This window comes from Oncorhynchus kisutch, linkage group LG5 (genome assembly GCF_002021735.2).
Source record: "Oncorhynchus kisutch isolate 150728-3 linkage group LG5, Okis_V2, whole genome shotgun sequence".
NCBI lineage: Eukaryota > Metazoa > Chordata > Actinopteri > Salmoniformes > Salmonidae > Oncorhynchus > Oncorhynchus kisutch.
Window position 1 is genome coordinate 17,821,539 of NC_034178.2, and position 24,886 is coordinate 17,846,424.

At 41.0% G+C, this 24,886-nt stretch overlaps 1 protein-coding gene across 4 annotated transcripts in view; it reads left to right on the forward strand.

Annotated features, from left to right (window-relative positions):
• Positions 1-24,886, forward strand: part of LOC109890731 (nck-associated protein 1) — a 56,210-nt gene that overhangs the window by 7,974 nt on the left and 23,350 nt on the right. For all 4 annotated transcript variants that reach the window (XM_020482738.2, XM_031824609.1, XM_031824608.1 and 1 more), the window contains 14 exons: positions 2,886-2,996; positions 7,921-8,013; positions 8,410-8,466; positions 8,596-8,738; positions 8,826-8,916; positions 9,131-9,268; positions 9,577-9,625; positions 12,426-12,582; positions 16,627-16,683; positions 16,790-16,886; positions 17,126-17,232; positions 21,338-21,470; positions 21,599-21,680; positions 21,812-21,870. In XM_020482738.2, the coding sequence (XP_020338327.1) occupies positions 2,886-2,996; positions 7,921-8,013; positions 8,410-8,466; positions 8,596-8,738; positions 8,826-8,916; positions 9,131-9,268; positions 9,577-9,625; positions 12,426-12,582; positions 16,627-16,683; positions 16,790-16,886; positions 17,126-17,232; positions 21,338-21,470; positions 21,599-21,680; positions 21,812-21,870 (1,374 nt within the window). The remainder of the gene's footprint in view (positions 1-2,885; positions 2,997-7,920; positions 8,014-8,409; positions 8,467-8,595; positions 8,739-8,825; positions 8,917-9,130; positions 9,269-9,576; positions 9,626-12,425; positions 12,583-16,626; positions 16,684-16,789; positions 16,887-17,125; positions 17,233-21,337; positions 21,471-21,598; positions 21,681-21,811; positions 21,871-24,886) is intronic.

Sequence of the window (24,886 nt, forward strand, 5' to 3'; positions counted from 1 at the left end):
TGTTAAATACCGTCCGAGCCAAATATCCACTGCCTTAGGGGGTCTACCCTGGTTTTCAGGAAGTGAAAGACTCCCATGTATGTGCTGCTCCAAACTGTGATTTGTTTGTCAGGTTAGGTACTGTGACTGCAAAAATAAAGAATATCCATGCAAATGGACCACAAAAACTGAAATACAAAACATTAAAACATTGTTTAGTTACTTATATATATTATACAAATATTTAAACTAGTATACTACATAATGTTAGCAACCTATTGTATGTGTATCATGAAAGTCTTTGTGTCTACTTCATTCTGGAGCGATATCTTCTAACCAGGTCCTTTCTCAGGTCTCTCCTCTAGTAATGTTGGCTGGAAGATTAAAGTAGGCTTGGGCAGGTGGGATTAAGGATTCTTGTAAATCACCATTGGATTTTGTTACCACTCCAGCACCTGGTCAACCAGTTTCTCCCTGAACTGCAAAAGTTTTTTTTTGTTAATTTATTTAAAAAAAATGTTTGGCCACCCACTGCTTGCACTTTGTTTTAGGATCAAGTGTTTCTCACCTACACAATTCATGCAGAGGGCAGTTAGACATGCTTACATGGTACACACACAGACTTATTCTTAATGATAATTTTTGTTTCACAAAATACCGGTAGCTTAGGTTGTAACAAGAAATATGGTACTTCATATTACTTCATATTATGCTGTGTGATGTACATGCGTGATCTATTTTATAATAAAAATGCTTATATAAAGGAAATTAGGTCTATCAAGTTATTCAAGTTGCTTGTTCCCTGTCCACATTTTCATTATTATATTCCAAATTAGTATTATGTGTATTGAGAAAGGAGTAACTTCCGCCCAAACATAAGTCAAGTGATGCCATGTTTACTAACCTATAAAGCCTTTTTGTTATGGCCATTGTGCTACATGTAAATTATATTGTTAACTCAAGGATGATCAATGGAAACAGGATGCACCTGAGCTCAATTTCAAGTCTCATAGCAAACTTAACATGTGTAAATATTTATATGAACATAAGATTCAACAACTGAGACTAACTGAACAAGTTCCACAGACATGTGACTAACAGAAATGGAATAATGTGTCCCTGAACAAAGGGGGGGGGGTCAAAATCAAAAGTAACAGTCAGTATCTGGTGTGGCCACCAGCTGCATCTCCTCCTTATGGACTGCACCAGATTTGCCAGTTCTTGCTGTGAGATGTTACCCCACTCTTCCACCAAGGCACCTGCAAGTTCCCGGACATTTCTCGGGGGATGGCCCTAGCCCTCACCCTCCGATCCAACAGGTCCCAGACGTGCTCAATGGGATTGATATCCGGGCGCTTCGCTGGCCATGGCAGAACACTGACATTCCTGTCCTGCAGGAAATCACACACAGAATGAGCAGTATGGCTGGTGGCATTGTCATGCTGGAGGGTCATGTCAGGATGAGCCTGCAGGAAGAGTACCACATGCGGGAGGAGGATGTCTTCTCTGTAACGACCAGCGTTGAGATTGCCTGCAATGACAACAAGCTCAGTCTGATGATGCTGTGACACACCGCCCCAGACCATGACAGACCCTCCACCTCCAAATCGATCCCGCTCCATAGTACAGGCCTCTGTATAACGCTCATTCCTTCGATGATAAACGCGAATCCGAACATCACCCCTGCGGCGTTCTTGCCGGTGATGTCTGGTGAGGACCTGCCTTACAACATGCCTACAAGCCCTCAGTCCAGCCTCTCTGTCCACAATAGGCTGAGTTTGAGCACTGATGGAGGGATTTTGCGTTCCTGATGGAACTTGGGCAGTTGTTGCATCCTGTACATGTCCCGCAGGTGTGATGTTTGGATGTACCGATCCTGTGCAGGTGTTGTTAAACATGGTCTGCCACTGCGAGGACGATCAGCTGTCCATCCTGTCTCCCTGTAGCGCTTTCTTAGGTGTCTCACAGTACGGACATAGCAATTTATTGCCCTGGCCACATCTGCAGTCCTCATGCCTCCTTGCAGCATGCCTAAGGCACGTTCACGCAGATGAGCAGGGCATCTTTCTTATGGTGTTTTTCAGAGTCAGTAGAAAGGCCTCCTTAGTGTCCTAAGTTTTCATAACTGTGACCTTAATTGCCTACTGTCTGTAAGCTGTTAGTGTCTTAACGACCGTTCCACAGGTGCATATTCATTATTTTTTTTAATTGAACAAGCATGTGAAACCATGTTTAAACCCTTTACAATGAAGATCTGTGAAGTTATTTGGATTTTTACAAATTATTTTTGTAAGACCGGGTCCTGAAAAAGGGCTGTTTCTTTTTATGAATGTGATAACCTATTTAGCTGTATGCCTTCAATTTAACAAAGAATTTGTCTACAATAGGTCTTTGAATGACAACGGAGCAGAGCTAGTAGTTTCCAAAGAAACGTGAGGAATCACATGACCTGTTTTTGCAGCTTTCCTGTTCTAGACTGCAGGGAGAAAGGGGGTGAAGTCTTAACTCCACCTAACTAGTTTCAATGTATGGAATTACTTGGGAAATGTTTTATTTTAGGTGTACTTCCCCTTTAAGAACAATCTCTTTTGTAGAGAACTGCCCAATGAAAAACTGATCATAATTTAGAACAAAAAACTGCATTTAACCTATTGGTTCTAGATGGCATTTTAAAGTTATGAGACCTAAACAGGAGACCTTGTCTAGAATGTTTTGTTCTCCTTTCTCTCTCTGCTCACTCCATTTTTCAGCTAAAATGAAACCATTTTCACTCTGCCTGTTCATCCTGTCAATCATGAACTTAATTAACAACCTTATTTGACTAACAATGCTGCTCAATGAGAATCAGCCAGTATTCAAAGATGACTGCTGTAGCATCTTTCTATTCTCTTCCCTTTCCACTTTAGGCATGCGGCGACCCCAAAGCAAAGCCGTCATACCTGGTGGACAAAAACTTGGAGTCGGTGGTTAAGTTTATCGTACGAAAATTCCCTGCAATAGAGACGCGAAACAATAATGTAAGTTCTGTTTTAAGTTTATTCAAATGACCTTATGCAGTATGCTATTGCATTAATGTTATTGATTTTGTCTGTGAGCGTTCGAGAGGCAGTAACTGCCATGTAGTCAGTTGGTAGAGCTTGGCACTTGTAACGCCAGTGTAGTGGGTTCAATTCCCACAGATGAACAGTATGAAAATGTATCCCCTCACTACTGTAAGTCGCTCTGGATACGATAGTCTGCTTAATGACTAAATTGTAAATTAAATATGCTGAGTGTACAAAACATTAAGAACAACTTCTTGATACACTCAGGAAACTGTTGATTGTGAAACCCAGTAGCGTTGCAGTTCTTGAGACAAACTGGTCTGCGTGGCACCTATTACCATACCCCATTCACCCTCTGAATGGCACACATTACACAATCCATGTCTCAATTGTCGCGCGGCTTAAAAATATATATTTTTTACCTGTCTCCTCACCTGGGCTCCCAAGTGGCGCAGCAGTCTAAGGCACTGCATCTCAGTGCTTGAGGCATCACTACATCTCGGTGCTTGAGGTGTCAGTACAGACACCCTGGTTTGATTCCAGGGTGTATCACACACGGCTGTGATTGGGAGTCCCATAGGGCGGCGCACAATTGGCTCAGTGTAGGCCGTCATTGCAATTAAGAATTTGTTCTTAACTGACTTGCCTAGATAAATAAATTTCAAAAATACCTCTACACTGATTTGAAGTGGGTTTAAGTGACATCAATAAGGGATCATATCTTTCACCTGGATTCCCCTGGTCAGTCTGTCATGGAAAGAGCATGTGTTCATAATGTTTTGTATGCTCAGTGTATATTCAATTATTTTAGACATGGCGTCGCCGGACATTTTCTTTCATCATTTAAAAATGGTAACTTCTAAATGTATGATCACATAGTCATACCGTATGTACATTATGTGTACTGTACATTTGTGTTGTCATATATGCTACTTTCTTACTATTTGCTTTTGCTGTGTTTGTATGAAATGTGTAGCTAACTGCTTATTGGAATGAATTTGCGCTTAATTATATTTAACTGTGTCATTATGTCCCTTATGTTTTTTTTCTTTGTTTGTTTTTGTTCAATGTTTTGCATGCTTAACCTGTTATGGCGGCAATCCCCGTAAAACTTCGTAAAAATACAACTTCGTAACATTAAACATTCTTGAAAATGCAATTGTCTTACACCCTTCAAAAGATTAGAATCTTGGTAATCAAACTACGTTTTCCAATTTAAAATAGCTATTACAGAGAACAAATCCCATGCTTTTGTTTGAGAAGAGCAATCAACAACAGAAAATTTTTCCACCATGACAGTTTTTACACATTCACATCTGAAGGTAAAATTATGACTTACATTTTGATATCTTGCTCTTATTTCTCTTCCTGAGGGTCCCAGTGATCAAATGAAGTGCCGTTTTCTTTGATAAAATAAATTTTTATAGCCTAAATTGAAACATTTTGTAAACCGTTTGTGCCGTGAATTCCATCTCTATCAATTTTTTTATGCAGGATTTGACGTGATTACCCCCCCCCCGTAAACAATCGTTTATCTAGTCATGGTTGGTTTCAGTGCATTCCTCTGGATGTTTGCAACACAGCCAAATGTCATTGTTTTTTTTTGCGGGGAGTATTGACCAAAGTGAGCTGATTTGAAGACAAGGATCAATGACTACCTTACGCACCAATAATTTTTGCGAAGCTTCATTCATTGACTATATTTCTGCCCAATGACCACTGATCTTCTTGAAATCCAGCTGGGTAGATAGCCAATGAGCTGAGGTAAACGCCAGTATGTAATGGTTTTGGGTTGGACCACAATTCCTTGTTTGTAATCGCACGCGCAGGGAACTCCATTCTCGCCTTGACGATCAGAGGAGTTGCTGTAAGGCTTTTTACGCGCAGCTGTATTTCGGAAAGTTGTAGTTTCAATGATTTCATTAAAGATATCATGGCGAATAAATCAGTTAAAGCGAAGTCAAAAGTGAAAGTGAGACAGATTTTTTGTTTGAGGAGTCTTGGAGTGTCATGATTCAAACGAACTGAGGAGCTGTTTCTGCAAGGACAGGATGTACTTCTGGATGGGTAAGTGCTAATGCCGTTTTATGAAATAAAAAAAAATAAAAAAATGCAAGAAATGTGTGTTTGGGTGTGTGTATGTATGTATGTATGTATATATATATATATACATACATACATACATACACACACACACACACATACATACACACACACACACATACATACACACACACACACACATACACACACATACACACATACACACATACACACATACACACATACATACATACATACATACATACAACAATGGCCGGAGTTGAATGGAACAGTACTTCACCTTAGTGACTGTTCCCTCTGCTCTATACAACACATCTGTTTATTTTATGTGATGATAAAAGGCTCATACAATACAAATATTTTTTTTGTTTTCTTTCACAGTAATAGCGACTCCGACTGGGAGCCCCCGGTGCCAAGCTGCCCGCTCTACCTGTGCCCCCAGTGGTGTTCATATGCCACAGTTCATTACTGCAGGCATGACTGTGCCTCAGGGCCAAAAGGGCACAGCATGGAGGCGTCGTTGTGTTCTGTGTCGCAAGAAATGCACCACTTGTTCAGTTTGCCTCTGCTTTACATCAGAAAGAGACTGCTATGGGACATGGCACAGGCAGCAAAATATTGTGATGAGGACTTCCAAGGGGTGTACTGTTTAAAATAAAAAAATATATATATATTTATTTTCTATTATTTTTGTAAAAAAAAATGTTGTGTGTGTTAGAATAGCTTTTTGATGTGTTGTATATAGTTATTTGCACTGCTGTATATAGATATAGGTCATTTCACCAATTTGGCCACTTGGGTACATTTGGGCAACTTGTGTGGGACACCTGGGTGACTTCATGCTAAATGTCATGTAGCTCACCCATTCCTGTTAACAGTCTGAAATGTTGCACACCTACAGTTGCTCTCTTGTGTTATCCATCAAAATTATCTTCAGCATCCTATCTGACTGTGTGGCTATTCTAGTACATGTGAAAGATGATACTACAACAATAAAAAACAGAAAACGTATTCTCTTTCTCTTTTCTTCCACCAGATCTACTGTCTTATATTCTCCTACATTCAATTAACATTTCCACAATGCAGCCATAACCGGTTAATGTGGCTTTTTTCTGGATAGTCCTTTTTGGTAATTTTGTACTATTTGTAGTGCCATTTTGCTTAGCTTTGCTTAGTCTGCCTTTTGTAGTGGAAGAGTTTTTTAGTTTTCATCTTAGCCTATTGCTTCTTATCCTGATAGACTATGCAAAGGAATCTAAGTTTCATTTTACCCACCCCATCTAGGTTAAGGGGGAAATCGGTTTAATTCTGCTTCAGGTCTTGGATTACTTCGTATAGCCTAGTAATGCATCTTGACAACTAGGTTATCTGGTCATTAAACCATTCTATTTGAATACTTTGTCATTATTCTTACCAATTAGACTATACATTTATCGTACAAGCTAGGCATATATGGCTGGGTTTACACAGCCCAGTTCTAATATTTTTGGCAAAGGATCTGATTGGTCAAAAGTGGAAGAAAAAAAATATTAGTTGAGCTGCCTGTGTAAACACTGCGTATCAGTGGGGAAAGTAGCACATGCAAACACAACTTGTTCTTGCTAATTTGTCTTGAAAAGATGTAAAAGCCTTTACCCTCATGCTATTCCATTCTGAGGCAATGTTATGTCAGAACTGGTTGGCCCAGCTAAAAAAAAATCAAATATTGAATTGTATGGTTGAGATTTTGATTGGAGCATTATTCACGTGAAAATGTAACTAACATTTTCGCAGGAGAGAAACATTTTTTGAGTTAATAATAGACAATATTTGTATTGTATTGGTCTTCCATGAATTGTAATATAGGGCATGGGTAATCTGGTTAACCTAACCACCTGAAATGACTTAAAAAAACAATAATTGTATATAGCTAATGCTAGAGCTGATTTAGGTAAACATAGCTAGACCAATATTTAGTCTCAATTTGGCAAAAGAGCATAGCTCATGGTAATTGTCATACATACCACAACTACAAACCATACTGGATAACGGCCTCCTGAGTGGCGCAGTGGTCGAAGGCAGTGCCGCTAGAGATTCTGGGTTCGATTCCAGGCTCTGTTGCAGCTGGCCGTGACGGGGAGACCCATGGGGCGGCGCACAATGGGCCCAGCGTCGTCTGGGTTAGGGGAGGGTTTGGCCGGCAGGGATGTCCTTGTCCCATCGCGCTCTAGCGACTCCTGTGGTGGGCCGGGCGCAGTGGGCGCTGACACGGTCGCCAGGTGTACGGTGTTTCCTCCGACACATCGGTGCGGCTGGCTTCCAGGTTAAGTGGGCATTGTGTCAAGAAGCAGTGTGGCTTGGTTGGGTTGTTTTGGAGGACGCACGGCTCTCAACCTTCGCCTCTCCCGAGTCCATACGGGAGTTGCAGCGATGAGACAAGACTGTAATTACCAATTGGATACCACGAAATTGGCTAATAATTAAAAAAGGATAATGATAATTAAAAAAAAAAAATACTGGATCGTCACTCAGTACCTAAGGGTTCCCTACAATGCATTTTTGTCATAAAGTCATTAGCTAATAACATCTGGAGACTGGTGTAGTGAAACAATCTAAACTTTAACACTGACAAATGGTTTACTCAAGAAGTTATAGGTTATTGGCCAAATTCAAAAGTTAGATATGCAATGAAATATAGAAAATAATAGTGCCGTAAAACGTCAACCATCAAACCAGGAGAATGACATGGTGTGTGACTGCTGGTGAAAGAAGTGAAACTTACAGATAAGTTTGACATGACTACTTTGACATGCTCCTTGAGAGACCTAACAAATTGTTTATTCTACATTTACAGCAACAGCTTACACAGCTTCAAAAAGAAAAGTCTGAAATACTAAAGAATCTATCTTTATATTACTTCACATTTGTGGATGTCATGGAATTCAAGGTAAGTTTTTTTATTTTTTACTCCATGTTAAACTACTTTAATAGGTATATTCATTTAATAATAAGCATAATGTAATATGCTTTTTATATATATTTTTCTTTTATTTGACCTTTTCTTAACTAGGCAAGTCAGTTAAGAACAAGTTCTTATTTTCAATGACGGCCTAGGAACAGTACCTTGTCAGCTCGGGGATTCGATCTTGCAACCTTTCGGTTACAAATCCAATGCTCATATATGTGTATATAGCTGTGTTAATTAGGATAGATCAATGTCTGAGTAGCCATTTCTTCATTACTCTGAATAGTGGTAGGAAAATAATGCACCTGTACAATCATATACGATTTAGCTATGTTGTACCTATACAATCCAGACATGAGTGTTTTGTATTTCTTCTAGGACAATGTTTCTGAATTGCTGAACACTATTGACGCTTGCCAGGTTTTCTTTGATGTTGTAAGTATTCATCTTTCCACAATTCCCTTTACTTGGTATACAAATAAATGTTTTTCAAATCTCCTCAGATTATACCTTTTCTATAATCCTAATCAAAGCTAACTGGAGTTTTTCTTTCTGTCTTTATAGACGGTTAACTTTGATCTCACCAAGAACTACCTTGACTTGGTTGTCACCTACACTACACTAATGATGCTACTGTCCCGTATTGAAGAGCGGAAAGCAATCATTGGACTCTACAACTACGCCCATGAAATGACACACGGGGCCAGGTACAGCTAGAGCTATGAGCAGGACTATCCTCTGAAATGTATTATGTGAGGTCTTTTGACTGTTTTCCCCCTCTCCTCTGCAACCAGTGACAGGGAATACCCAAGGCTGGGCCAAATGATCGTGGACTATGAGAATCCTCTGAAAAAGATGATGGAAGAGTTTGTCCCTCATGGGAAGGTGAGACACTAGACATCTGTGAATATATTCCTCAGTAACACTAATATACAAATGAAAAATAGATAGCACTGTTTTACATACACGGCACAGATAGCACCATGTAAGAAATGTCCACAATTTTCTATTAACTACCAAGTAAATACCTATAGAAATGATTATGCACCCAGAAATACCTCCAATTTATCTTCTTCTCTTTCTGTTCTGATGGCGATAGTCTTTGTCAGACGCACTCATCTCGCTGCAGATGGTCTACCCCAGGAGGAACCTGTCCGCTGACCAGTGGAGGAACGCCCAGCTTCTGAGCCTGATTAGCGCCCCCAGTACCATGCTCAACCCGGCCCAGTCAGACACAGTCAGTGCCTACTGCCCAGTCACTTTCCTAAGCCCCTACTACTACTTAACTGCTACTAAACCCACCTTCACACCAATCAGTTAACACCTCTCACCCATCCAACACCTTATCTTGTTGACATGCCATGTGTTCTCCCATTTATTCTACTCATTTTGTAAATGTAGTAGCCAGCTCTGCCATTTGGAAAATTGTGTTAGATGTTACAAGCTGTTTTTAAAGTCCACATTATTAGCAGGCCAATATTATATTTTCAGTTACTTAACTTAATCTGTGAATGCATCATGACAAATTTCTGTTCTCTGTTCTAGATGCCCTGTGAATACCTCTCCTTAGACTGTATGGAGAAATGGATTGTGTGTAAGTTTACTGCTGAAGTTATTGTGTTAAGGTTTTTTTTCTCCAATTTGGTCAGGGAGGATTCCTTTTGGCCTTATGCTTAGTGTCTGCCCTGAGATTGGATGGTTGGGGGTTCGATCCCTGGTCAAGTCATACCGAAACATGGGACTTCATGCCCCTGCTTGACACTTCTCAATAAGGAGATTGATTGGGGGTAAGGCCCTGCGACAGATTAGTGTACTATCCAGGGGGTTTACTTGTACATCGATCTGCCTCGCGCTACATTAACAGGAGTTAGGCTCTTGCCCCTAAGGATTTACTTTTCCAAGGATTGCTTACTTAAAACTAGATCCTGGCTCCAAAATCTTGTTTTATAACAGTCACAAGAAATATAAAAATGCTTCAGGTGGGTCTCAGTGAAAAAAAAAAAGTTAATTTGTCACGTGCACCGAATACAACAGGTCATAGACCTTACATTGAAATGCTTACTTACAGGCTCTAACCAATAGTGAAAAAAAAAAGTGTGTGTGTGTGCGCGTGTGTGTGCGCGTGTGTGTGTGTGTGTGAGCACGTGTGTGTGTGTGCGTGGGTGGGTGGGTGTAAGTAAAGAAATAAAACAACAGTAAAAAGACATTTGAAAATAAGAGTTGCAAGGTTATATACAGACACCGGTTAGTCAGGCTTATTGAGGTAGTATGTACATGTAGGTATGGTTAAAGTGACTATGCATATATATGCACTATTGGTTAGAGCCTGTAAGTAAGCATTTCACTGTAAGGTCTATCTATACCTGTTGTATACGTGACAAATAAACATTTTGGTCCGGCCAATTGAGATAGTATGTACATGAATGTATAGTTAAAGTGACTATGCATATAAGAGAGTAGCAGCAGCGTAAAAGAGGGGTTTTGGGGAGGGGGCACAAGGGTGCAAATAGTCCGGGTAACCATTTGGTTACCTGTTTAGGAGTCTTATGGATTGGGGGTAAAAACTGTTGAGAAGCCTTTTTGTCCTAGACTTGGCACTCCGGTACCGCTTGCCATGCGGTAGTAGAGAGAACAGTCTATGACTGGGATGGCTGTGGTCTTTGACAATTTTTAGGGCCTTCCTCTGGCACCGCCTGGTGTAGAGGTCCTGGATGGCAGGCAGCTTTGCCCCAGTGATGTACTGGGCCATGTGCACTACACTCTGAAGTGCCTTGCGGTCAGAGGCCGAGCAATTGCCGTACCAGGCAGTGATGCAACCGGTCAGGATTCTCTCGATGTTGAAGCTGTAGAACCTTTTGAGGATTTCAGGACCCATGCCAAATCTTTTTAGTTTCCTGAGGGGGAATAGGCTTTGTCGTGCCCTCTTCACGACTGTCTTGGTGTGTTTCGACCATTCTAGTTTGTTGTTGATGTGGACACCAAGGAACATGAATCTCTCAACCTGCTCCACTACAGCCCCGTCGTTGAGAATGGTGGGCGTGCTCGGTGCTCCTTTTCCTGTAGTCCACAATCATCTCCTTAGTTTTGGTTACGTTGAGGGATATGCTGTTATTCTGGCACCACCCGGCCAGGTCTCTGACCTCCTCCCTATAGGCTGTCTCGTCGTTGTCGGTGATCAGGCCTACCACTTTGGCATACCACTGTTGTGTCGTCTGCAATGCAGTCGTGGGTAAACAGGGAGTACAGGAGGGGACTGCGCACGCACCCCTGGGGAGCTCCAGTGTTGAGGATCAGTGTGGCAGATGTGTTGCTGCCTACCTTCACCACCTGGGGGTGGCCGTCAGGAAGTCCAGGATCCAGTTGCAGAGGGAGGAGTTTGGTCCCAGGATCCTTAGCTTAGTGATGAGCTTTGAGGGTATTATGATTTTGAACGCTGAGCTGTAGTCGATGAATAACATTCTTACATAGGTGTTAATTTTGTCCAGGTGGGAATGGGCAGTGTGGAGTGCAATAGAGATTGCATCATCTGTGGATCTGTTTGGGTGGTATGCAAATTGGAGTGGGTCTAGGGTTTCTGGGATTATGGTGTTGATGTGAGCCATTACCAGCATTTCAAAGCACTTCATGGCTACGTACGTGAGTGCTATGGGTCTGTAGTCATTTAGGCAGGTTGCCTTTGTGTTTTGGGGCACAGGGACTATGGTGGTTTGCTTGAAACATGTTGGTATTACAGACTCAGTCAGTGACATGTTGAAAATGTCAGTAAAGACACCTGCCAGTTGGTCAGCACATGCCCGGAGCACACGTCCTGATAATCCGTCTGGCCCCGCAGCCTTGTGTATGTTGACCTGTTTAAAGGTCTTACTCACGTCGGCTACGGAGAGCGTTATCAAACAGTCATCCGGAACAGTTGATGCTCTCATGCATGCCTCAGTGTTGCTTGCCTCGATGCGAGCATAGAAGTGATTTAGCTTGTCTGGTAGGCACTGGGCAGCTCGCGGCTGTGCCTCCCTTTGTAGTCTGTAATAGTTTGCAAGCCCTGCCACATAAGACGAGCGTCGGAGCCGGTGTAGTATGATTCAATCTTAGCCCTGTATTGACGCTTTGCCTGTGATGGTTCGTCGCAGGGCATAGTGGGATTTCTTAGAAGTTTCTGGGTTAGAGTCCCACACCTTGAAAGCGGCAGCTCTACCCTTTAGCTCAGTGCGAATGTAATCTGTAATCCATGGTGTCTGGTTGGGGTTGTGTACGTACAGTCACTGTGGGGACAAGGTCCTCAATGCACTTATTGATAAAGCCAGTGACTGAACAAAAAGGGGAATCAATGTTACTATATTTGCAATTGTAGAGCAGCATTCAGCAGTTTTACCAGTACTAACCCGTCCCTCCACTAGTCGGGTTCGTCCTGTGCCACGCGGTGCTGAATACTGACCCAGCAGCGCTGAGCCTGTGGAAGCTGGCCCTCCAGAGCAGCACCTGCCTCTGTCTCTTCAGGGATGAGGTCTTTCACATCCACAAGGCCTGTGAGGACCTGTTCGTCAACATCCGTGGGTAAGCCGCTCGCCAACACACCACCCTCAATCCACTCAGAATACACCACTCTCGGTGCCTTTCTTATGAGGAGCTGCAGGAGGATTCACAAAGTACAGTCGTGGCCAAAAGTTTTGAGAATGACACAAATATTAATTTCCACAAAGTTTGCTGCTTCAGTGTCTTTAGATATTTTTGTCAGATGTTACTATGGAATACTGAAGTATAATTACAAGCATTTCATAAGTATCAAAGGCTTTTATTGACAATTACATGAAGTTGATGCAAAGAGTCAGTATTTGCAGTGTTGACCCTTCTTTTTCAAGACTTCTGCAATCTGCCCTGGCATGCTGTCAATTAACTTCTGGGTCACATCCTGAATGATAGCAGCCCATTCTTGCATAATCAATGCTTGGAGTTTGTCAGAAGTTGTGGGTTTTTGTTTGTCCACCCCACCTGCCTCTTGAGGATTAACCACAAATTCTCAATGGGATTAAGGTCTGGGGAGATTCCTGGCCATGGACCCAAAATATCTATGTTTTGTTCCCCGAGCCACTTTTGCCTTATGGCAAGGTGCTCCATCATGCTGGAAAAGGCGTTGTTCGTCACCAAACTGTTCCTGGATGGTTGGGAGAAGTTGCTACCATTCTTTATTTATGGCTGTGTTCTTAGGCAAATTTGTGAGCGAGCCCACTCCCTTGGCTGAGAAGCAACCCCACACATGAATGGTCTCAGGATGCTTTACTGTTGTCATGACACAGGACTGATGGTTGTGCTCACTTTGTCTTCTCCGGACAAGCTTTTTTCCGGATGCCCCAAACAATCGGAAAGGTGCTTCATCAGAGAAAATGACTTTACCCCAGTCCTCAGCAGTCCAATCCCTGTACCTTTTGCAGAATATCAGTCTGTCCCTGATGTTTTTCCTGGAGAGAAGTGGCTTCTTTGCTGCCCTTCTTGACATGAGGCCATCCTCTAAAAGTATTCGCCTCACTGTGCGTGCAGATGTACTCACACCTGCCTGCTGCCATTCCTGAGCAAGCTCTGTACTGGTGGTGCCCCGATCCCGCAGCTGAATCAACTTTAGGAGACGGTCCTGGCGCTTGCTGGACTTTTTTGGGCGCCCTGATGCCGCCTTCACAACAATTGAACCGCTCTCCTTGCTGTTCTTGATGATCCGATAAATGGTTGATTTAGGTGCAATCTTACTGGCAGCAATATCCTTGCCTGTGAAGCCATTTTTTGCAATGCAATGATGACGGCACGTGCTTCCTTGCAGGTAACTATGACTGGCTTAGGAAGAACAATGATTCCAAGCACCACCGTCCCTTTGAAGCTTCCTGTCTGTTATTCAAACTCAATCAGCATGACAGAGTGATCTCCAGCCTTGTCCTCGTCAACACTCACACCTGAGAATCACTGACATGATGTCAGCTGTCCTTTTGTGGCAGGGCTGAAATGCAGTGCAAATGTTTTTGGGGGATTCCGTTCATTTGCATAGCAAAGAGGGACTTTGCAATTAATTGCAATTCATCTGATCACTCTTCATAACATTCTGGAGTATATGCAAATTGCCATCATACAAACTGAGGCAACAGACTTTGTGAAAATGTATATTTGTCATTCACAACTTTTGGCCACGAATGTATATCTTGTAATTGTTTTGTTTTATAGGACTGATACAAGTAGTAAATACATTTGAAACGCTTAAATTATTTTAAGTTTTTTGTTCATGCTGAATTTGAAGTATCATTCCAAAGTCATCTGTACCACGTTATTATACTATTTTCACTTTTCATTTAAGTTAAGTTTAATTTTAGTTTTCAGTCCTGTTTGTTAGTTTTGATTTATTTTGTTATGCTTTTTTGTAGTTTTAGGCTAAGTTTTAGTTAAATGATGTTCCGCTCATAAAGGCTTCATAAAGCATTCATAATGCCTTCATAAGCACGACATGTGTTTCAAAATATCTATAATCACATTTCATTCTTTATAAAGGGTTCATAAATGTGGCATAACTGACATTCACCATTGACAAATATGACACATGTAAAATATGATAAACATTTGCTTTATGAAGGGTGACAGGTTGGGTCAGTAAGTATACGCTCTAAAGTCAAATCAAATTCAAATCAAATTTTATTGGTCACATACAAATATTTAGCAGATGTTATTGTGGGTGTAACGAAATGCTTGTGAAGTCATGTTAGTCACATTACACATAATCTGGTTCCCAGACATTTCCTCTAAAATCAAACTTGGCCTTCATTAGTTTATAATTTGCAATTTTAAGAAGATAAATTGTGGAAATGGGTGGGGTTTAACCATAATTATTACTTTTTTATGGTGTTACTAGTGACGATGACAAATACTTTTCTCAGTAAGGTCACTCCTATAGAATTCTATGGTCACTTCCACAAAGACCAGCTTTGAATGGTTGATATCTCAGGCTTACAGTGGGGCAAAACAGTATTTAGTCAGCCACCAATTGTGCAAGTTCTCCCACTTAAAAAGATGAGAGAGGCTTGTAATTTTCATCATAGGTACACTTCAACTATGACAGACAAAATGAGAAAATAAATCCAGAAAATCACATTGTAGGATTTTTAATGAATTTATTTGCAATAAATTGATCACAGACACACACACACACACACACACACACACACACACACACACACACACACACACACACACACACACAGAGTATGGTGTCATTTCATGGGGCTCTGAATAATACGGAGTCTTGCTGGACTTTTACTCCACCCATTCCATTTGAGGCCACAATACCAATCACTATAAGAAATGCATAATCAACACGTGCTGAAAACCTTCTAACCTAACCACACTGAAGGGCATGCACACTGAATTTAAGGGAAACTACACTCAAATAAAAATGTCTAAGATTTTTCACAGACCTCATAAGCATTTTTGTGAATACATAAAATGAAATGTGTTTATATTTTAAAAAGTGTTGCCAAAACCTGGAAAAACCCAACTGAGAAAATGTACTTTGGGGGAAAAAACGCAAGTAAACAGACTTTCAAAGGCCTCACCAAGTCTTTTGCTGTGTATGTGCTGTCATCCTGCAGCACAGCTTTTTGGGGAAAGTTGAGGTCAGCCCCAATATTGATTATGCACTCAAGAGGGAAAGAAGCTGGGCCATCCAAGAAATGTTTAAGAGTAATAAAAAAAGATATAACATTTAGCAGGCGCTTTTTTCCAAAGCCACTTAGCCATGGGTGAATACATTTTTGTAACTTGTGGCTGGTCCCGGGAATCGAACACACTGTCCTGGCATTGTAATGCTCTACCAAGATACATGAGATGCTTATAAATGCTTTGTGAAGCCTCAATTTAATATGATTCATAAGGCCTTTATTAAGCTGTACTTTTGCCACCCTTTATAAAGCACAGGTTTATGTCATATTTGACACTGGGTAACGTCACACTGTTATGCCACATTTATGAACCCTTTATAAAACATGATACAGTTATAGATGATTTGTAACACATTTATGTAGTGTTTATGAATCCGTTATCAGCTGCATTTAAAGTGGAACCAGAATGGTCATCTAAAACATAACATTAAATTGTGACAAAAGATGACGTTGATAGAACATTGATTCAACATGTTTTTTCCTGGTGGGTTGATCCTTGATTTTGAAATATGCTCAACCAGTACTGGCAATGAATCTGCCAGATATGTCATCAAACTAGCACAAATGACAGGACTGTTGAATTCTAAGTCAAGTGTCAAATCACTGCTGTGTAAATCTCTCTTTTGAAAGCTCAGTGTGGAAAGACTGCTAGCTGCAACTTTGAACTCCGGCATTAGTTTCAAGGGCAGAGTGTATTTTTGATCATAGCTGAGTAACTAGTCCATGTAAGAACCAAGTACCTTTGCAAAGAGAGAGATGTAATAAATTAATTCAGACACATTTTGTTGTTGTACTGTAAATGGAGCCTTGAGAATATTGTGACATTTTTACAAAATGAAAGTACCTGAGTAAATGTGTACAGAAGTCTCCCTTCACCTTCCATGTTAAAATGATGTCCGTTGTTTTCCAGCTACAATAAACGTCTAAATGACATCAAAGAATGCAAAGAACAAGCACTATCGCAAGCGTAAGTATATCGTCTTCATTGTCCCCAGTAGTTTTTTTTATACTGCCTTGCAATAGAATGTTCATCATGCTAAATCAATAAAGCATTAATTTTGCATTCATTGCAGTGGGACCATGCATAGAGAAAGGCGCAAGTTTCTTAGGTCTGCCCTGAAAGAGTTGGCCACAGTTCTGTCTGACCAGCCTGGACTGCTGGGCCCAAAGGTAAAAAATATTATTAACACACGTTATCTATGTGTGATAGTCTGAAGAGGATGGGCTCGAACCCAGAATCGACGAAGGCTTATTTTGATCAACTTCCACTGTCCTCCAAGAGTTGCTGAATTTCCTCTTCACTTCAGTTTGCGCCTCAATTCATGTGTTTTGCATCTGTGTTCCCTTCCCTTTTTGTGTGATAGTGTAATAGGATGTCTGAGTCTAAAGGCCAGGTTGTTTTTCTACAGGCTCTGTTTGTGTTCATGGCTCTCTCTTTCGCCCGGGATGAGATCATCTGGCTCCTCCGCCATGCAGACAACATACAGAAAAAAAGCACAGATGACTTCATTGACAAGTAAGCTGTATTCTTAACGGTACAAACCATCTGTGGGGGATAATGCAGATTTTTAGCTTCAAATGAATAGTGGTTTGCTTATATGAAATCCTCACCTGGGATGTATTCACTAGGAACCTAACGAAAGCAAACAGCCAAAATGGGGTTAGACTAAGGTAGCGGTGGGCGATTAAATCTGGCTTTGGCAATTCATTTGCAAATGTTTTTGAGTAAAATAGGAAATGCCTCTATCACGGGTAGCACACTTTTGAGCGTTTTTGTTATAACATCAGCATTTGCGGCATCTCACACATATGGATTGAGTCTGTCAGCTCATAATCAACCAAAGCACACCTCAACTGCGTTACAGCACATGCACCATGTTTCAAAAAGTTATCTACCATTCACAAACAATCCTGACCTGCCTTACCTACATGTTGTAACCACACCCATCGAATGAAGCATCAACAGCAGCAGTGCTGAGGTTGGTTCCATCATCACAGACAGCAGAAAAGTTGACAAAATTGCCTTGATATACTTCTCTACTCAAACTATGGAACATCCCTTGGTACTTTTGTTGGAATCTGCTAAACTTTGAACATAGAGATATTACATAAATGTTAGAGAAGAAGCCTTGAATAGGCAGTCTGTAGAAAGCCAAGAGGCTTTGGAATGTGTTTGGAGTAGAGCGATGTGTTGATATAGGGAAGACAGATGGATATCTGTGGATTAGGTGGAGGGGTTGAGGTCAGGAGGTGAGGGTTGAGGTCAGTTCCCCTAAATGCAACCGCTGTGTCAGATTTCAAAAAAACGTTTTACGGTAAAAGCACACCATGCAATTATGTTAGGTCAGCGCCTAGCCACAGAAAACCTTACAGCCATTTTCCAACCATGGAGAGGTGTCACAAAACTCAGAAATAGCGTTGTAATTATTCACTTACCTTTGATCTTCATCGGAATGCACTCCCAGGAATCCCAGTTCCACAATAAATGTTTGTTTTGTTCGATAAAGTCCATTTATGTCCAAATACTTCCTTTTTGTTTGAGCGTTTAGTTCACAAATGCAAATTCACAAGGCTCGGCACTTAGTTCAGACAAAGTCAATACAGTTCGTAGAAACATGTCAACCGATGTATATAATTAATATTTTGGATGTTTTTTTTAATCATAAATCTTCAATAATATTCCTCCCGGACAATTCCTTTGTCTTTAGAATCGAAAACGGACCGGAAAGGAGCTTGCGTGCGTGACTAAACTAATGTCTTTCTGCCAGACCCCTGATTCAAACAGCTCTTAATCGCTTCCCCTTCCTAGTAGAAGCCTGAAACAAGGTTCTAAAGACTGTTGACATCTAGTGGAAGCCTTAAGAAGTGCAATATGACCCCATAGACACTGTATATTGGACAGGCAATCCCTTGAAAAACTACAAACCTCAGACTTCCCACTTCCTGGTTGGATTTTTTCTCTGGTTTTTGCCTGCCATAAGAGTTCTGTTATACTCACAGACATCATTCAAACATTATATGCATATAATTATATGCATATTCTAGCTTTTGGGCCTGAGTAGCATGTCGTTTACTCTGGGCACCTTATTCTTCCAAGCTACTCAATACTGCCCCCCAGTCCCAAAGAAGTTAACAAAGATTTGCAGTCTCTTTTGGAATGGGCGGCCAGTGATAAACTGGTCCTAAACATTTCTAAAACTAAGAGGATTGTATTTGATACAAATCATTCCCTAAGTTCTAGACTTCAGCTGAATCTGGTAATGAATGGTGTGACTGTTGAACAAGTTGAGGAGACTAAATTAGTTGTTACCTTAGATTGTAAACTGTCATGGTCTTAACATATAGATTTAGTGGTTGTAAAGATGGGGAGAGGTCTGTTCTTAGTAAAGAGATGCTCTACTTTTTTGACACCACACTGCACAAAGCAAGTCTTGCAGGCTCTAGTTTGATCTGATCTCCATTATTGGGATCCCGAGTGGCACAGGGGTCTAAGGCGTCACTACAGACCCGGTTCAATCCCAGGCTGTATCACAACCGGCTGTGATCGGGAGTCCCATAGGGCAACACACTTGGCCCAGGCCATCATTGTAAATAAGAAATTGTTCTTAACTGACTTGACTATTTAAATAAAAAATAAAAACACATTTGGTCAAGTGCTGCATAGAAAGACATAGTTAACCTGACTGGGAACGGTGTTCCGCTAGGGGCCAATGAAATTGCAGGGCTGCAAATACAAATCAACAAAAATCTCATAAATCAAATTTCTCAAACATACAAGTATTAGGCACCATTTTAAAGATAAAATTATCTTTATGTTCAGACTGTGGGAAGACATATTACTCATCACAGTCACTTACAAAACATATGAGAATCCACACAGGAGAGAATAATTACTTATCCTCGTGTGTAAACTTGTAATTCACATCACATACACTTAAAATTACCTAGTCACAGTAAAACACAGCCATTTTTCCAGCCAAAGAGAAGTGTCACAAAAGTCAGAAATAGCATTAAAATTAATCACTTACCTTTGATGATCTTCATCTGGTGGCACTCCCAGGTCTCCATGTTACACAATGTTTTGTTCGATAATGTGCCTCTTAATGAGCAAAAACCTCCTTTTTGTTTGCGCGTTTTGTCCAGTAATCCGAATGCAGAAGGCGCGTGCACTAATTCCAGACGAAAAGTTTTAAATTAAAAAAATACAATAAAAGTTAGTAGAAACATGCCAAACTATGTTTAAAATCAATCCTCCGGTTGTTTTTGACATAAATAATCAATAATATTTCAACCGGATAAAAGCTTTGTCAATAGGAAAGGAGAAACAAGAATGGCGCGTTCTCGATCAGGGCGCATGACTGATGAATGGAAAATGTAATTGGTCACTGATTGAAAGTGCTGTGTCTCCCTCATTTTTCAGAGTAAAAGCCTGAAACAATGCCTAAAGATTGGTCACATGTTGAGGAAGCCACGGAGCTCGTGAACTTGCTCCTAAGTCTTTGTATCGTGGATAGGCTTTCAATGGGAAAAACGGCCTTTCAATATAATAGGACTTCCTGGTTGGATTTTCCTCGGTTTTTCGTCTGCCATATCAGTTCTGTTATACTCACACATTATTTTAACAGTTTTGGAAACTAAAACAAATTTCTATCCAAATCTACTAATTATATGCATATCCTATCTTCTGGGACTGAGTGGCAGGCAGTTTAATTTGGTCAGGCTTTTCATCCAAAATGTTGAATGCTGTGAAGTTAAGCTGCAGCTGGCCCAGAACAGAGCGACACGTCTTGGGACTGACTCATTGTAATCAGAGGGCTAATATTCATACTATGCATGACAGTCTCTCTTGGCTAAGAGTTGAGGAAAGACTGACTGCGTCACTTCTTGTTTTTATAATAAACAATGTGTTGGAACATCCAAATTGTTTGCATAGTCAACTTGCACACAGCACTGACACATACACTTATCCCACCAGATATACCACCAGGGGTATTTTTACAGTCCCCAGGTCCAGAACAAATTCAAGGACATGTACAGTATTATACAGAGCCATAAGAGCATGGAACTCCCTTATATAGTGCAAGTGAACAGCAAACCTGGTTTCTAAAAACAAATAAATCAACACTTCACGGCACAACGCCTCTCCCACATGTGACCTACTTGTTGTGTGTATATACTGACATGTATGTGTGACTGATCGACGCAGACACACACATTTAAAAACATTAACATGTAAATTGACATTATTTTGTCTAATGTATTTTTCGGTATATGTCGGATCCCAGTAAGACTAGCTGTCACCATTAGTGTCGGCTAATGGGGATCCTAATAAATCAAAAAAAGAAATGGGGGGCCCCCTTGTGGTCGAGTCCCCTGGGCACGTAATCTGGTCATAATAACTACAAGATTTAGATGGCTGGTTTACCTTACTAACATGGGCTAGTAGTTGATCAACTGAACATTTCTGACCGATTTATAAATATCTCTCCAAGGTCTGTCTGTGAGTATGGCTTGGCTGCCTTAGATTAACCTGAACTTGTTCCATAAGAAACACTTGTTTTGCTACAGTGTTCACCAATCAATACACCCCTGACTTCTCCTTTTCTCTTGTTACCTCTCAGGCATGTTGCAGAGCTCATCTTCTACATGGAGGAGCTCCGGGCACACATCAGGAAGTACGGTCCCGTAATGCAACGGTACTATGTGCAGTACTTGTCCGGCTTTGACGCTGTGATTCTCAATGAGCTTGTGCAGGTGAGACCCCCTCCCCCACCCCCCATACACACATTAACACGTGCACGCTGCCACACGAATACTAGTTTTTTTGCATTCAACAACATTTTGCAACAGCAAGACCGTTACATGTATATCTCCCCTTCTAGAACCTCTCCGTCTGCCCTGAGGATGAGTCCATCATCATGTCCTCCTTTGTGAACACCATGACCTCCCTCAGCGTGAAGCAAGGTATTCAGCCTGCCACTTACGATACTCGCCTGCCTGCCACTACCTCCTTCCCAAGTGTTGCTTTTTGTATAGACACTGTGGTGGGTGCGGATGTTGACATCAGGATATGAGTGTTTGTGCTTGTGTTGCAGTGGAGGACGGAGACATGTTTGATTTCCGGGGCATGAGGCTTGACTGGTTCCGTCTGCAGGTAAGCCACTGCCAGACCAGGGCTGGTTATGGTAGCCATATCAAAAACAGTCCTCGTATTACAAAGCTCAATAACTCTATGCTACTGTAGTTATACCCTTATGGGACAGTTTTTTGGACCCAGATTATAATCTCCTTTGGAAGTGCTTTTTAGACTAGTATTAGGTTTAATTTGTGTCTGGGAAGCTGTCCCTATGAATATTATGTCTATTTGTAAACAATCTGCTCCATGTCGTATTCGATAGGGGGGTACAGCTAGTGATTTGGCGAGTGAAATGTTTCAAGAGCAATATAAATTTAACAAAACAGTTGCGTTTAGGCATTGTATCCTGGTTTACTATATGCTAGTTTGTAGCATTTATAGCACATAAACGGTGGTGTTTACCCCCTTCATTCTTTTCAATATAAGACTTTGGGGTAGGGGGGATTGCTGAACTGACATGGAATTGTTTTAAACTGGTCATACTATGGATCATTTAGCTATTTGGTTTAGAACTTTAGGACCCCTTTAAGTATAAAAACTATACTGTACCAGTCACAAGTTTGGACACACCTCATTCAAGGGTTTTTCATTATTTGTACTACTTTCTACGCTGTAGAATAATAGTGAAGACATCAAAACTATGAAATAACACACATGGAATCATGTAGTAACCTGATTCTTCAAAGTAGCCACCATTTGCCATAATGACAGCTTTGCACACTCTTGGCATTCTCTCAACCAGCTTCATGAGGTAGTCACCTGGAATGCATTTCAATTAACAGGTGTGTCTTGTTCAAATTTGTGGAATGTATTTCCTTAATGCGTTTGAGCCAATCAGTTGTGTTTTGACAAGGTAGGGGCGGTATACAGAAGATGGCCCTAAAAGACTAAATCAAATAAGCAAAGAGAAATGGCAGTCCATCATTACTTTAAAACCTAGACATTTCTTATATTGGCAGAAAGGTTACATTCTTGTTAATTTAACTGCACTGTCCAATTTACAGTTGCATGGTATTTTTTCACTGTAATAGCTATTGTTTGAGGATCATGCACAACAAAACCTGTATCACAGCAACTGGTTTGGTACATTCACCTCTGAAGGTAAATAATGTACTTAAATTCAGTAATCTTGCTGTTTTGTCATCCTGAGCGTCCCAGAGATAAAATGTAGCATCCGTTTTATTTGATAAAATCAATTTTTATATTCAAATGTAGGAACTGGGTTCTACAGTTTGAACCCCTGCTCTGTCTGCCCCTAGATGTGAAGGTTTGTGTCTTCTCTGTAGGGATGCTAATTATCCATTTATGACATTCCTGGGAGTGTGTAAACTTACATTTTTGGATGTTCTCTATATTTATGTACTTGTAAATGTATCAATTGACCAATTCTGCACATTTGGGCAGTCTTGATACAACATTTTGAACAGTAATGCAATGGTTCATTAGATCATTAGAAAACTTTCAACATACACTTCTGCCATCTAGTGGTCAGAATCTAAATTCTTTCTCTTGCATTTCAAAGGACGGAACAAAACAAAAAAAATGAAATCGCATGTTTTTTTCTTTGTATTAGATCTAGTGTGTTATATTCTCCTACATTAATTTCACATCACATCTGCAGACTTCAAAGTGTTGCCTTTCAAACGGTATCAAGAATATGCATATCCTTGCTTCAGGTTCAAACCATAATTCGCTATGATGTAACTGGCTCTTATGAGGAACGCGACAGGAAAGAAAGACCCAGAGTTACCTCTGCTGCAGAGGATAAGTTCATTAGAGTTACCAGCCTCAGAAATTGCAGCCCAAATAAATTGTGCTGTTAAGTGGTTTTTTTTTTGCATTATTTGTCTTATCTTACGGCAAAAAATTGCTTCTGGATATCAGTACAGCGATCACTCACCTCAGATTAGACAAAGATTTTTTCTCCAACAAGCAAGGCGCACAGGTCATTCTCCAAACACCCGACAGGGCCAACATCCCCGGTATTTGCAAGAGGAAGAAACGCAAGCACAGAGGACACAGAGCGGGATGCCTCGTGAGTACCCGTCAGAAAGGCGAGTTGGAAAGCTGCCGTTAACGTCAATATTACTCGCCAACATGCAATCATTGGACAATAAATTAGACGAGGTACGATCACGAATATCCTACCAACAGGACATCAAAAACGGTAATATCCTATGTTTCACAGAATTATGGCTGAATGACGACATGGATATTCAGCTAGCGGGATATATACGCTGCACCGGCAAGATAGAAGAGCACACTCCGGTAAGACGAGGGGTGGCGGTCTGTGCGTATCTGTAAACAACAGCTGGTGCACGACATCTATGGAAGTCTCTAGATTTTGCCCGCCTGAAGTAGAGTATATTGTGATAAATTGCAGGCCACACTACTTGCCTAGGGAGTTTTCAGCTATACTTTTCGTGGCTGGCACTAAGACCACACTCAGTCAGCTGTATAAGGAAATCAACAAACGGGAAACCACTCACCCAGAGGCGGCACTCCTAGTGGCCAGAGACTTTAATGCAGGTAAACTCAAATCAGTTCTACCAAATTTCTATCAACATGTTAAATGTGCAACCAGAGGGATTTTTTTAGATCACCTGTACTCCACACAGAAATGCGTACAACACTCCCCCTCGCCCTCCATTTGGTAAATCTGACCACAACTCTATCCTCCTGCTCCTTCCTGCTTACAAGCAAAAATTAAAGCAGGAAGCACCAGTGACTCAGTCTATAAAAAAGTTGTCAGGTGAAGCAGATGCTAAACTACAGGAATGTTTTGCTATCACAGACTGGAACATGTTTCGGGATTCTTCCGATGGCATTGAGGAGTACACCACATCAGTCACTGGTTTTATCAATAAGTGCATCGAGGACGTCGTCCCCATAGTGACTGTACGTACATACCCCAACCAGAAGCCATGGATTACAGGCAACATTCGCACCGAGCTAAAGGGTAGAGCTGCCTCTTTCAAGGTGTGGGACTGTAACCCGGAAGCTTACAAGAAATCCCGCTATGCCTTACGACGAA